Source organism: Phoenix dactylifera, chromosome 9 (genome assembly GCF_009389715.1).
Source record: "Phoenix dactylifera cultivar Barhee BC4 chromosome 9, palm_55x_up_171113_PBpolish2nd_filt_p, whole genome shotgun sequence".
Classification (NCBI taxonomy): domain Eukaryota; kingdom Viridiplantae; phylum Streptophyta; class Magnoliopsida; order Arecales; family Arecaceae; genus Phoenix; species Phoenix dactylifera.
Genome location: NC_052400.1, coordinates 16,291,315 through 16,304,385, shown reverse-complemented (window position 1 = coordinate 16,304,385; position 13,071 = coordinate 16,291,315). Strand labels below are relative to the sequence as shown.

Genomic DNA, 13,071 nt, shown 5'->3' with positions numbered 1-13,071 from the left:
ATGTTATGGCGACGATGCTCCCTGTGGTCGGTGGGACTTTTTGACTAGTGCGAGCCCGGATTTGATTCTAACGGAATAGCGGCCAGACGAGGATCCTCTCTCTTTTAGCCCAGATTCGGCCGGATTCAATCCAGAATAGAACTAAAATTAATAAAGCTTGGATCAAACTTGATATATTTTTCGGGCCTAAATTTCAGATCCGAATTTGATACTTACTTGGACTCCAGATTTTGGACTTTTAATTGCAAATTCGAGAATATTGTTAACACTCGTCATCGACTCCAATAAAAAAATATTGTTACATTGGATTCCATTAAAAAAAAAAAAACCTACCAAATAGGCTGCAGTGTAGTGTGTGATTTTATTTTATTTTTTGTTCCGGGAACATATATTGTTCTATTTCATTGTGCGAATGTAGTGGAGAGGCAAAATCATTTGTAAAACTATACGCTGCACGAACATGAAAATAGCCCATAAAAAGAGTAGCATCCTCCATAAATTTTTAGATAATATTCTCATGATTTTATGTCTTATTTATTTTTTTAATATATTACATTTGTTTCTATTTTAGGAAAGCATGAGTACAAAGTGAATTTAATCATTTTTATATGATAATGTTATTAGAACTTTTTTAAAAAAAAATAGACAGTAGCTCGTAAATATGAATATTGAATTTTAAATTCCAAACTACTGAAATGGAGATATCCAAAAACAAAATAAAATTTGGGCATGCTGGTGGAGATCACTACAATGTATGCTTGGAAGAGAGAAGTAACACATTAATAATATAATGATTACTCAAAAAGTAAATAAAGAATGTGAGATAGCTACAGATGCATGTTATCCCATCATGAATTGCCTACATGCATGCTTCTCAATTGCGTATGCTTTCTGTAGTCATCTTAAGCATGTATTTATATGGCAGAGCCAACAAATTTTGCAACGAGAATAGAAGCTTTTTCCAATCTTATCATCGATAAGTTGTCATATTATGAGCTTTCAGCATTGTTTTTTGATTCCATAATTGCACTCCATTTTCTTTTCATGGAATTCCAAAGCGATATCTTAAAAAAACAGGGCAACCAGTTGCAGCCCTCCAGCCCACCCAATAGCGTGATTTTCTGTATTAATATGACTAAGAAATGGAATAAAAGAAAAGGAACGAGAGGAAGAGAGAAATCTCGTGCTACTGATAGATTCAAAATTTCTGTAGTTCATCGGGGTGCCAGTTAGCTCTTCATCAATGGCTCACCCATAAAATAGTTGAGACAAGGAATATTTAAAGAAGAGGATAGCCCTCAGTTCTTAATTTCCTCACAATTTTCATTTTTTTTTTGTTTACATTCAGTAAATTTATCATCAAACACAATCGCTAACATTTTACATATTTCTTGCTCTGTACAGCCGGTCTCATCTGCCTCCTCTTCTCCGCAATGATGTGGTTGAAAAATATCTAAGATATATGTAAACTTTAAAGTGAGACTCATGAAGCCCAGAAGAAGAGAGGAAGAAGAAAAGGAGGAAATCCTATCGTAAACTGTGGGTATACTCGATCGAACGAGACCGAGCCTGTTGGCGATGACTCGTCACCCTCGCTGCTAGAACAGTTCAATCTTTTACCCGGCGGCTGCAGCATGAGCTCGTCCAACGCCCCGAAGGAGAGCTTCCTTTTGATCGGCTCCAGCACCGATGATACCAGTGGGAGCTCATGAGACTCTCCACATCCACCCGGAGCCATGTCAAGATCGGAGGAATTGGCGGACTTGGGGCGGTTCGAGTTCTCGCATGCACTCTTCCCTTCGTCCCGAGACCCCACGAGGTACGAGAGGAGTTGGTAGTCGCTCCACTCAAACAAGCTGCTCTTCTCCCCGGTTGTCACTTGCCTCTCGGCGAACTGGTTGGTTATTATAGGTTGAGAAGCGTGGAGACTCGAGTCTTTCTCCTCCGTTTCTAGTGGCATGGCACCCTTTTGCCGGACTCGGCAGAGGACCCAGTCATCCAGCTGTAACCAAAACAAAGTCTCTTTAGATGATTCCAAAATAGAGAGCAAGAGGTCATTGGAGATGGACCATTAAAGGAGATAACATGTAGAGAAGTTTTCTTACTCGCATGGAACCTTTGTGCTTCTGTGAGCAGGTGGGGTTTGAATCGAGGAGGCGGTATTCATGCATGACCCAGTCGGTCTTGAAACCCTTCGGGGGGCGGCCTTTGTAGAAGACGAGGGCCTTCTTGACGCCGAGGCACCGGGAACCCCCAGCGGTGAGGATGGGCTTGTCGGTGCCCGTGGCCTTCCAGTATCCGGATGCGGCCGCCCTGTTTGGCCTGGTGCCATTTGGATATTTCCGGTCGCGGGGGCTGTAGAAGAACCATTCTCCCTCGCCGAACTGGGCCTTGTCCGCGCCAAGATGGCAACAACAGCAAAAAACCATGTTATCTGTTGCAATTTGTACTGTTTCTAGTTATTTAAAAGAAATATCAACATCAATAAAAATTACATACGATGTTTTTCGGCAAAAAAAACTTTGTACAGGGAGGACTATAAGTTTTTTCGCGACAAAACCATATTTTGGTGAACAATAAACTTGAGTAAGGACTACTGCGAGGTCATCAAGGACTCAGATGAAACATCTTCTACAAATAGACATAGAAACACTGGTCATGTTAATTTGCAGGGAGCGCATTCACAATAGCAAACCTAGATATAGAGAATTCTTAAAACATGCACGGTTGTGTGGAGGGTTATGTTAGGAGAGAATTAGTGAGCTTTAGCATAACTCTCGGCAGTTATCTAATTGTTGAGTTTCTTAACGGGTATTCTGGAAGAGTATGATTAGTGGAAGGCATGGCTATCGTATATTCGTATCTAGAGCCAACTAAAAACCTCTAATTCCCAAGGCAATGGAGATTCCTACAACCTAGGCTGTACACCATATGGTACCATTGGCAGGGTCATTTCCAATTCCTTCTCCCTTCTTTTTTCTTTGTCGCTCTCTAATTTTTAATCAGGCTACATGCTTATTAAAGGATCCATGATCTATCAAAGGTTGCTCCTCCATGAAGGTAAGGAAAATATAGTTTAATGCTAAAAGAAGCATGAGATTGCACCCACCTTCTCTCAAGTGAAAAAACTATGTTTTCTTTGTTATCCATCATCCAAGAACAACCATCGAGAGAGTCTCGTTTGTCACACCACTTGGACTAGACTCCATAGACAAGGCTCCACAGGGGCCGGGCAATCATGCCGGCGACTTTTTGGCCGCATTCAAAGGCATGAAGACAATATTTTAACATGGGAGAAGAGAGAAGAGGAAGCACCAGGAAGTTCCCATGGATTAAACTTGTACAGATCGATGTCTGCGATGATCGAGGTCACCGGTGTAAGAGTAGAGGTAACCTTCTTCCTCAAGTAGTGGATGATGAGCTCTTGGTCTGTGGGGTGGAATCGGAATCCTGGAGGGAGTTGAGATCCTGGTAACCCCATCCCATCCATTAATTAATGGAGCTAAACTTTATTTTACTTAAGAAGAAAAGGAAGTAAACGAGGAGGAAGAAGAAGAGAAGCAGAAAGAATTGGAGGGGCTAAGGTGAAGCTTTGGAGAGGCCTGATCTCCAGATCCTTTATATGGAGGAAATGGGGTTGGGGTTGGGGTTGGGGTTGGTGTCGTGTTGATACCCAGCAACGAAAGGCTTCTTATAATAAGGAAAATTTTGACCGTCTAAGGGCGCATCCCAAAGTCTCCCGGAGGATAATGCTCAGTAGGTTTGTTACACGTACGTGGACGACAAAAACTAGAAAATTGGGAAGAAGGTGGTAAAATATATAATCCGACGGTCATTAATAAGGATAGAATCCACATGCATTAATAATATTATATATTGGCTGCCTGTCTTCTTATAGGGTGGTAACATCCTGTCAAGGTCAACTTAATTTTACTACCAGCTACGTTATGCATGAGGTATATCTACCAGCTACATGTCTTCTGATTATAAAAGTGTGGTTGTTATGCATGACGTATGTCTACCAGCTACGCATCTTCTGATTGGGCGATAATATCCGGTCAAGGTCAACTTATTTTTACTTGTGTGGTGATTAGCGGGAGGCAAATCTATTAGCTACTTGTCTTGTTTAATTCTCGTTGGGTGATAATATCTGGTCAAGATTACTTTATTACATCTATTTTTTCAGCTCGCTTTTATTTTATATTCAGTCCTTAAAAATTTAGTATTTAACATTTAGTCCTCCACCTCCACGCACGCACCAGGTATTGCACATACTTATATCGATATTGTACACACTGGCAATTATTTTTGCATGTATTTATATAATTTCACATATGGTTGCTCAATATTGTATTCGTGATGTACTGAGTGGGAGGGGTACTAGACTAAAACAACCATTTGAATCATGGACCAAGAATTAAACTTCTGGTCAACAAAGACTAAATCACCTAGTAGCAATCAATAAAGGAAGAATTTTCCTTGTAAGCAATTATAGATGTAAATAAATTGAAAGTTTGGTGTAGAAAAGCTCTAAAGAAACACTTGCATGGTGGTATTGGCAACACACACCTCTTCTTTTTTTTTTTGGTAACAAGCAACACTATCACCTCTTTGTAGATGTACAACCATCTATTAAACTGTGCTATTCATGTACAAATTAGCACAGCTCAACAACAAGCTTGTATATGGCTTTTTTATTATTATTATTTTTGGTATTACCTTGTACATGGATTTCTCAAAGCACAGGCTCATACACTAAGCCTATATATGGATGTTGAAGCACATTCTTCTATATGCTGGCCTGCTCCGCTCACAAGCAATATATTGAAGGATCAGATATTGAAATTTTGAACAGCTGATGATGTTTTATAATATGTGTAACGCACGACCACATGTCAACATGACTGCATTGCATATAAGAGCACATCATATGCCCTCAGCATGACATGACTTCCTGCTTAGTCCTCGCTTGAATTATCAAGGGATTCCAAATCCATTAATTGGAAAGAACCATGTAACTGCTTTTATCTTATATGCCGCCACAAAATGGTATAAAATATCACAGATCTTCCCTTTATTATAGATGTTGTATTCTTCTCATCTTCATCCACAGCCAGTTGGCTTCAAAGTATTTAGTATTACTGCATCACAGAACCTGGACGATCCTTTTGTGGGGAAGAAAAGGAACAATCAATAGTTACTCCCTCCAAACGCAGCATCCTGATCCTGATGGGGAATAAAAGCGACAAAGGTTGCGTCCATCCCTCTCAGGGACTTCGGTGGCTCCAACCATATGCACCATGGTTATACATCTATCGACAATGATCACAGGATAAATCTTTTGAATTATCCAATTGTTTTTGCTAATTTGACTCGTCTGAAATAACCATAATGGATTTTCCTAGGCCGGCCGCATGGTTTATGCGTATAAAGAAGCTATTACAAGGACATTTTGTCCCTTAATCAGAAGTTTGTCAATGGCCATTGCTAGTCTTCAGTGCACCAAGGGAAAAAGTCTTTATGTTCCCATATCATGGACATGAAGTTCTTTGGCGTTGTTGAGAGGGAACAGGGTTCCTACGGCTGAATGGATGAGAATGTCTTCAATATTCCAGTGACAATTTCTTCCAGCAATTGGCTAAATAAGATGACTTTCTTTAACGTGACGACAAAGTCATCAGGCGGCAAGAATATTGAGGGAACTTGGGATAGAACAAGCTCAACAGGTGGCGCTGGAAGGAGCCCCGAGATGCATGGAGTTCCAAGACGTGACCATTTCTAGACGCAACATATTGGTTGGTGGATTAATTGGCTCAGAGGCGCAAGCTTCATGTGATAAAATTAGCATCGATAGTCGTGACAAGGGACGTGTTTGGAAAAGTTCCATGAAGTTGGCTTCACTATTGCGTGCCTGGTATTCGGATGCCTTGAAGTATATGGCCCAAAATCACCTTCATGGAGCTGAAACTGATGTGATTTGGAGTTTTTGTGGCATGTGACGCCCAATAGTTTGCAAAATCTACCATGGAGCAAAACCGTTGGGGTTGTGCATGGGATCGGCTGGAAGCTGGCTCAGACATACAAGTTCATTTAGGTCTCACATTCTTAGGCCAACACCCTTTCTAAGATCTCTCTCTTGACACCTTAACTGTGTAATTATGTATGGCCGAACCTGTCGAGAGAAAGTAGAGATAGTGTACAAGGTGAGAGAGATCCCTAGATCAGCTTGGACTCCTATTTTAAGTACATATAACCTCATTTGATAAGTGAACAACATCCAATATGTTACAGGTTTTTTTATTTTTTAAAGTAGTCAAACTGGTGAGCACCGGCCTAGAATATCTTGAGTTAACATGTCTCCAAACTCATCAGGTACAACAGACCCCTGGCGCTCATACAGCTTCATCCTTGCAAGCATGGCTGGCAATCCACTCGGCAGCATGACTGGCTCATTAAATGTGGATATTCTCAAGCCCCTCGCTTCGCTTCATGAAGGGGATTCGTGGGAATCCACTGTTGGATCGCCCCGCATAGATCTCAAAGTAATTTATATTTTCGATTTTTTTTAAAAATAAAAATATTATACAATGTACGAATATAATTAAAAAAATCAAAAAATAATATATCATGAAAAGCATTAGTCAACTACCTTTCTTTTATATATAGACAGTTTTTTTAAGTAGCAGGCAATAAAAAAAATATCTAATTACGGTTCTGTTAGCTTTTTCTAAACGCATGATTCGTTTGAACTACCATCTCAAGGGATCTTCGTTTCGTACCTCTGCATCGGTCTCTCGTTCCGCGGATAAGTACGTGGGTCAGCTGTACCGTCTAAGGTACGAATGTGTGTCCGTCACCGGATGAAAGCCGGCTACGACTTGACGTGTTGTTTAAAGATAAGAAAAGGCTGCTTGCTGTTTTACCTTTCGCAGCTAATTGAGCCTCTGCACGGTACGTGCTTCGGTCATTCAGAACTAAGTACCGATCTGTGGTCAATTTGAAGCTCTGCCGATAGCCCTCGCCTCATTGATGAATGAGAACTGCTGGATAAACCGTATCGCGAAACAGCCTTATGCAGCATATGATACGACAGCACCATCATTTATTAGTCCTAGCAAAAGTCATGCCAACGGTGCAAGCGTTTGACATAGTTGCTCAGTCAATGTGATAGAAATAGCATGGTCATTGTCTATTCGGGTCGTTGATAAGGATTTTTTAATAAATAAAGAACCCAGAGATGCTTATTTTCAGTTCATTTTATTAAGAATTGCTGAACAATAATGACAACAAAATGTATGTATTATTTGGTTTTATCATTGCTCAAGTGCACATAAAGCAGAGACTTAAAATTTTATACGAAGACAATCTAAAAAAGAAATATTTGAATCTAGTAAAAGAACCACATATCAATAATGGTTATCAAGCAGTAAAACAGTGAACAGGTGGAAATTAATACTTTTTGATAAATAAAAATTGTTATTTGAATATCTACTGTATGTACAAACACTGTGGAACCTTCCATTACTCCAAACAAATTAAGGCATTTTCGGATGACGCAGGGTTTAGAAATGAAAGAAGAATTAGGGTCGATATAAAATGTAAGCCTGCTGAATAATTTTTTTCAATTGATGCTTCAAATATTCTTAGAGAAAGGTATAAATTAAAAATAATTATGTTAGGCAATTGCTCATGTCATGCATAACTACTCAAGGGTTATAAGATAACCTTGAGATGCCTCCTCTTTTTTCCAGTGGACTAAAGTTTCCATGATTATAGTTATGAGAAATTATATTACGGCAAATCAAAAATATAAGTTATTCTGTTCCAATGTTTCTTTTATCTCACAGCCTTGAGTTTGATTTGCGGATCAGTAACTGTGAGAGAGAAGGGAGCTAGATAGCTTATTTTTCTGGCTTTAATCCAAGTCCCCTACAAATGAGCTGTCCTTCAGGTTTTCGTCGGTATTCAGAAAAAGAACAAGGGGAAAGTTGCTGTCATTAGCTCTCTTTGCTTTTGGAGATGAGGGCTGTACTGTTGGCATCTTTTACAACTTATTGAGGAAGGGCGGAAGATCGAGGAGACCGCACAAAGATTCCTCTCCATTTTACCTCTTTATGTGCTCCCTCTTGCCACCTTGTACCAATTCTTTTCTCATTATATATTAATTGTATTCACTGGCCCTAGATCTGCTCGCTATCTCTTTTTCTTCCAGTCCTCATGTGCGAGTCCACAGGCATACAGCCTTTTTGGAACTTTCTGCCGGTCCTTTCTTCGTGGCACGCCCTCCATGTGACCACACCATCTCCTCTTTCCTCCATGTTAATTATTCGCACATTACCCAGTGGTGTTTCCTCAAGCGTTTTAATGTTGATCAACACCAACTCAGTTGTTTATATTGGTGGCGTTGTTGGTGAGCAAAGGATAACATGACAAAATGGTGCAAGGTACGTACTTGGCCATGCACCACCACCAAAGCCTGGATATAGAGTTTACATGGAGAAGTGAGGAGCTGCCTTTTATCTTTACCTCGATTGCAAGTGTTGTTGGAACTCCTGGGAACTAGTATTAGACAGGTCTCCAAATTCCAACTAAGAGCTCTCTCTCTCTCTCTCTCACACACACACACTGTGTGGTAGTAATTGCTATGCAGTGATATAGTTTGTCTACAATAAAGGTTGACCATGTATCACCCATCCTAGTCTTTCTTGCTTCGAATTTTCAAAGCTTGAGTTTGGTCATTGCAAGTCAGTGACATTTATGAGGTACCATTACAATAGGAGTGATGTATGGTATCTCATCAAAATTCGGCAGTTAAGTATGCTATGCTTGGACTAGAGTGGTACAGAATGGGTGAGACGATAACATTTATGCATGGCTTAGCTTGCGTTCTCCACGCACTCACTTAAGTGGATTGGATGGTCCTCTCTACGGGTCAAAAAGTGACGCTACAAGACAAATTGATTGGACTCTGGGGATCCTTTATATTCCCATCAATCGTGTCCAAATTTGTGTGTTGTAACTTGGGCAGTTTGGCAAGTGAAAAGGAATCCATTATTTCCCCGTTAGACTAGGAGGTAATAAAGGCTGCAGCTCCGTTTTCCCCTTGGTTATGGGATATCAATTAAAATCATGAGACGAGGGAGAGTGATACTACAGAATGCCAGGATCTTAGAAGTTAGAGCATTGGTTTCATTAACTCACAGCAGGTATTTTATTTCTTTCTGTGATGAATGATAGACTTGACTAAGAAAGACCCCAGCTAAAATGAGTGTAAAAGAAGCAAGATAATTGCTAGCGCTGAGCGTAGATCTTCTGCTGGTGTAAGAAGCAAAAGAAAGTCACGGTTAGTAAGGCTGCCATATTGGCTCTATGACCAAAGAAATTCACCTAGACAGGGATAGATATTTAAAATAAAACACATGGTCGGTTCGAGATAGATACGAGTAATGGCATACCTGCATCGAATCTTACCTAAGATATTTTTAAAATATCCCCTTTAAATAATTATTTTTATCTTTGATTTCCTGAAAAATAATGTCTATTTATTATTTATATTATTTATTGAACATTGGATTTGTTATGTTTTATGCGTTATGTGAAGTACTGAAGTTCAACATTACATTCCTTTTATTTTTTGATTTGTATGCTAAAAAAAAAAAAAATTCTGCAGTTTTACCTATTTCTATTCATCCCAGTTTGCCCCATCTAACTCTAAATGAGTAGGATGGATTCAGAAATTTAAGTATACCTGTAGAATGGGATTGGGGTGCCTCTACCCAATCCAAGGTGAATATGAGAATATGAGCCGAAAATGAGTTATGGTTCTTTTTTGCTAATAAATGAGTTATGGTTCTTCACTGCGAGCTGGATAGAGATAATGGCATACTCAGTTTGCCAATCGTGATTATTTTTTTGGACTTGTTTGATAGGCTTGCCACCTTTTAAGACGAACTTGGTCGTTAAACCATATTTTATATGCATGGTCATAATTATTATTATTATTCCTTATAGTGTGCATTGTCTGATAGGGTCATAAACTCTCATTGAGTACTACATTCCTCTTGTATCAATTATGGCAATTTCATGTGCCTGATGCTAGCAATTATACCTGCAAAGAACATTCATACAAGCACACAAGCTTACTCTGGCAATAAGCATTTTAAAAAGAAGGGAGCATAAGGTGGGCTTGGGTCCTGCACAATTTAATGACCTGCATCTGTAAAGGCCCTGCTGGCAACCAGAGCCCTAAAGAAAGAAGGGAAACCCTTATCTTTTATGCTTGCTTGGACCACGGTCTCGCACTCTTCCCTATATGCCACATAAATGAGGAAGAGCAAGACAACGGGAGGAAGAGAGAGGACGGAGTACTACCGGAGCGGCAGCGAGCTCTTCCTTAGCTTCGCCTCCCGGTCCACCTCTTTCGCAGCTTCCGCCTCCGTCACCGCCATGAGAGGCACCTCCTCCAAGTCCCTGCTCAGCCCCGGGCGGGGCCGGGACCCGACGGCGCCAACGTTGTCCGCGTCGCTGAGCAAGCGCCTGAGGAGCAGCGGGAGCCTCAAGGGCGGCCAGTCTCCGATGTTCCCGGCCGTGGCAGCCGCCGGCAGCGGCGGCGGCGGGGCGAGGAGGAAGGGATGTGCATTCGAGGTGGCGGAGCCGTCCTCCCCCAAGGTGACGTGCATCGGCCAGGTGAGGGTGAAGAGCAAGAAGAAGAAGGCCCAGGCAAAAGCCGCGGCGATGGCGAGGTCGAGGTCGAAGAGGGGAAGCGGAAAAGAGGCGAGATTCGGGAGGACAGATGAAGACTGCTGGCCGAGAAAGAACCAGAGATGGGTGTATCAGCTCCCGGGGAGCATCTGCGAGGGGTTGCGGGCTTTCGGGACGGAGTTCAATTGCTTCCTCCCCTGCGGAAGCTCTCCCTGCTCTTCCTCGAGAACAGGGGAAGAGAAGAGAGGAGAATGCGAAGAGAAGAGGAATACGAGCTCTTGTGGGCATGTGCTTGCAAGGTTTTTGATGGCGATGCAGGAGGGGGAGGAGCGGAAGAGGGGTGAGGTGGTGGGTTTAGTGATCGAAGAAAGGGGAAAAAGAGAGCTGGATTTGGTGATTGGAGAGAGGGAGAAGAGGGAAGTGGATGGGGCGGAGAAAAAAGAAGAGGTCTTGGCGGTGGGGGATGAGGAGGAGGCGAGGGTGACTGCGTGCATTCCGCCGAGGAATGCTTTGCTGCTGATGAGGTGCAGGTCCGATCCGGTTCGAATGGCGGCATTGGCTAACCGGTTTTGGGGTTCTCCAGCTACCAAGGTCGAAGTCGAAGAAGAGGAGGAGGAGGGGGAAGAAGCTGATATTGAAGTTGGGCAGCATCTCTTCGGTCTTGTAGAAGCGGATAGAGAAAAGGTTGGAGCAGAGCGAGATGAAGCAGCCACTGCTGCTGCTGCTAAAGTGAGTCCAGAAACAGGAGTAGTAGATAAAGAGGGGACACAAGAAGAGAAAAACTCTCAAGGTGTGATTTTGTGTGTAGCTCTTGAAGAAATGGGAAGTTCGGCAGAGGAGAAGAAACAGAGGTCAAGTGAAGAGAGGCAAGATGGGAATGAGAATGGAAGAAAGAGTCGAAAGGAAGGGTCTTCAGCTGACTGTGTTGAAGTGCAGAGGAACCCATCAAGAGATGTGGAGAATGCTCCGTTGTTGAAGAAATCAGAGGAGACGCAAATGCTTGAAAGAGAAGAAGAAAAAGAAAGGGATGAGGAGAAAGGCAGAAGGTCCAGCAGCTGCTCTTCTTCCATGGGCAAGGAAGAGAGGAGATCCGACAACCACAAATGCCTTTCTAAAGCAAAGGAAAGAGGAAGGAGGCGCAGCTCCTCTTCGAGAAACAAGGAAAAGAGGCGGCACAGCTTTTCCACAGCGAGGGACGCGAGGAGGCACAGCTTCTCCCAGGAGAGAGAAGCCAGAAGAGCCAGCTTCTCCATCGAAGGTAAGCGAAGATGGAGCTTCTCCGTTGATAAAGAAGACCTCATACCAGAAGAAGAGAATGCGCTCCATGAAGAGGAGGAGGAGAAGAAAAAAGAGGATAGCTCAGTGGTGGGAGAGGAAGCGAGAGAAGCCGAGGCAGTAGAAAAGCCAAAGGCCACAGAAGAAGAAGAAATCGAACTAAATGTAGGAGGAAGAAGAGTAGAGGAGAATGGCAAGGTAGAGGAAGGGGTTAAAGGGGATGAGGAGGAGAGAAGAGAGCTGCCGGACTGCCTTCTACTAATGATGTATGAGCCGAAGCTTTCAATGGAGGTTTCCAAGGAGACGTGGGTCTGCAGCACCGACTTCCTCCGTTGGCGCCCCCACCACCACCTCCCCAAAGATAGCGGAGGCGACGGCGCCGGCTGCTGCGGAAGAGGAGGCGGCGAAGGAGAGAGAGCGAAGACCGAAAGGGTGGAGGGCGGTGAGAATAAGGAGGTGATGGCACCCGCTAAGCCGGCTTTCCTCCAGGCCGCGCCGCCTCCTCCGCCACCGGTGCCGCCCACCGCGTCGGCCATCGAGCAGAAGCTAATGAGCGTGGCCGACCCCGCCGGGCCGAAGCCGCCGCCGCCGCCGGCGGCAGCGTTGGCGTACGGGCCGTTCGTGCTGACGCGGTGCAAGTCGGAGCCGATTAAGTCGTCGGTGAGACTGGCGCCGGATGCGTGCTTCTGGAAGGACGGGCATCGGCCCATCGGCGCGGCCGGGATCGGCTTCTGAGCCGAGTTGCCAAGCCACTGGATATTTTCTTGGTATTGTGCGTGTATGAAACCATGTTGTCGTTACTTTAATCGTGTGATGCTATGAATCAGCTTCCTATGTTGCTGCTCTTTCGTACAATACTTTTAATAGCCATAACCTTTTCCTTGTTACTGGAAATCCTGCGTAGTTGAAGCTTTGTTTTAGGTTTTCATGATCATTGTTTACGCGGAAAAGATGAAGGAAAAGTAAGGAAAACAAGTTACATTTTGGCAATCTCGTGCAAAATTTTTTTTTTCCTTTCCAAGCATCTAAATTTAATTTATTTTAGGGCTGCAAGTCCCATGAAATATTCTTTTCCAAGCATCTAAGTTACATTTT

At 42.9% G+C, this 13,071-nt stretch overlaps 2 protein-coding genes across 2 annotated transcripts; one reads left to right on the top strand and one right to left on the bottom strand.

The window, feature by feature from the left end:
* Positions 1-1,483: 1,483 nt before the first annotated feature.
* LOC103701670 (NAC transcription factor 29-like) lies at positions 1,484-5,678 on the bottom strand. The gene is made up of 5 exons (XM_008783827.2): positions 5,663-5,678; positions 3,316-3,468; positions 3,110-3,114; positions 2,106-2,390; positions 1,484-2,002 (listed from the first exon to the last, which is right to left on the bottom strand). Exons 1-5 carry the CDS (start codon positions 5,676-5,678, stop codon positions 1,484-1,486), a joined length of 978 nt encoding a protein of 325 aa, XP_008782049.2.
* Positions 5,679-10,208: 4,530 nt separating this feature from the next.
* On the top strand, positions 10,209-12,966 carry LOC103701679. Its single transcript, XM_008783839.4, has one exon. The coding sequence runs from the start codon at positions 10,324-10,326 to the stop codon at positions 12,709-12,711; it is 2,388 nt and encodes a 795-aa protein (XP_008782061.2). The 5' UTR covers positions 10,209-10,323; the 3' UTR covers positions 12,712-12,966.
* Positions 12,967-13,071: the final 105 nt, after the last annotated feature.

Excerpts from the sequence above, each read along its gene's own strand:
- LOC103701670 (XM_008783827.2), bottom strand. Across the intron at positions 2,003-2,105 it reads AGCACAAAGGTTCCATGCGA|CTGGATGACTGGGTCCTCTG; the intron begins GTAAGAAAACTT and ends TTTTGGTTACAG.
- LOC103701679 (XM_008783839.4), top strand. The coding sequence starts at position 10,324 with ATGAGGAAGAGCAAGACAACGGGAGGAAGAGAGAGGACGGAGTACTAC.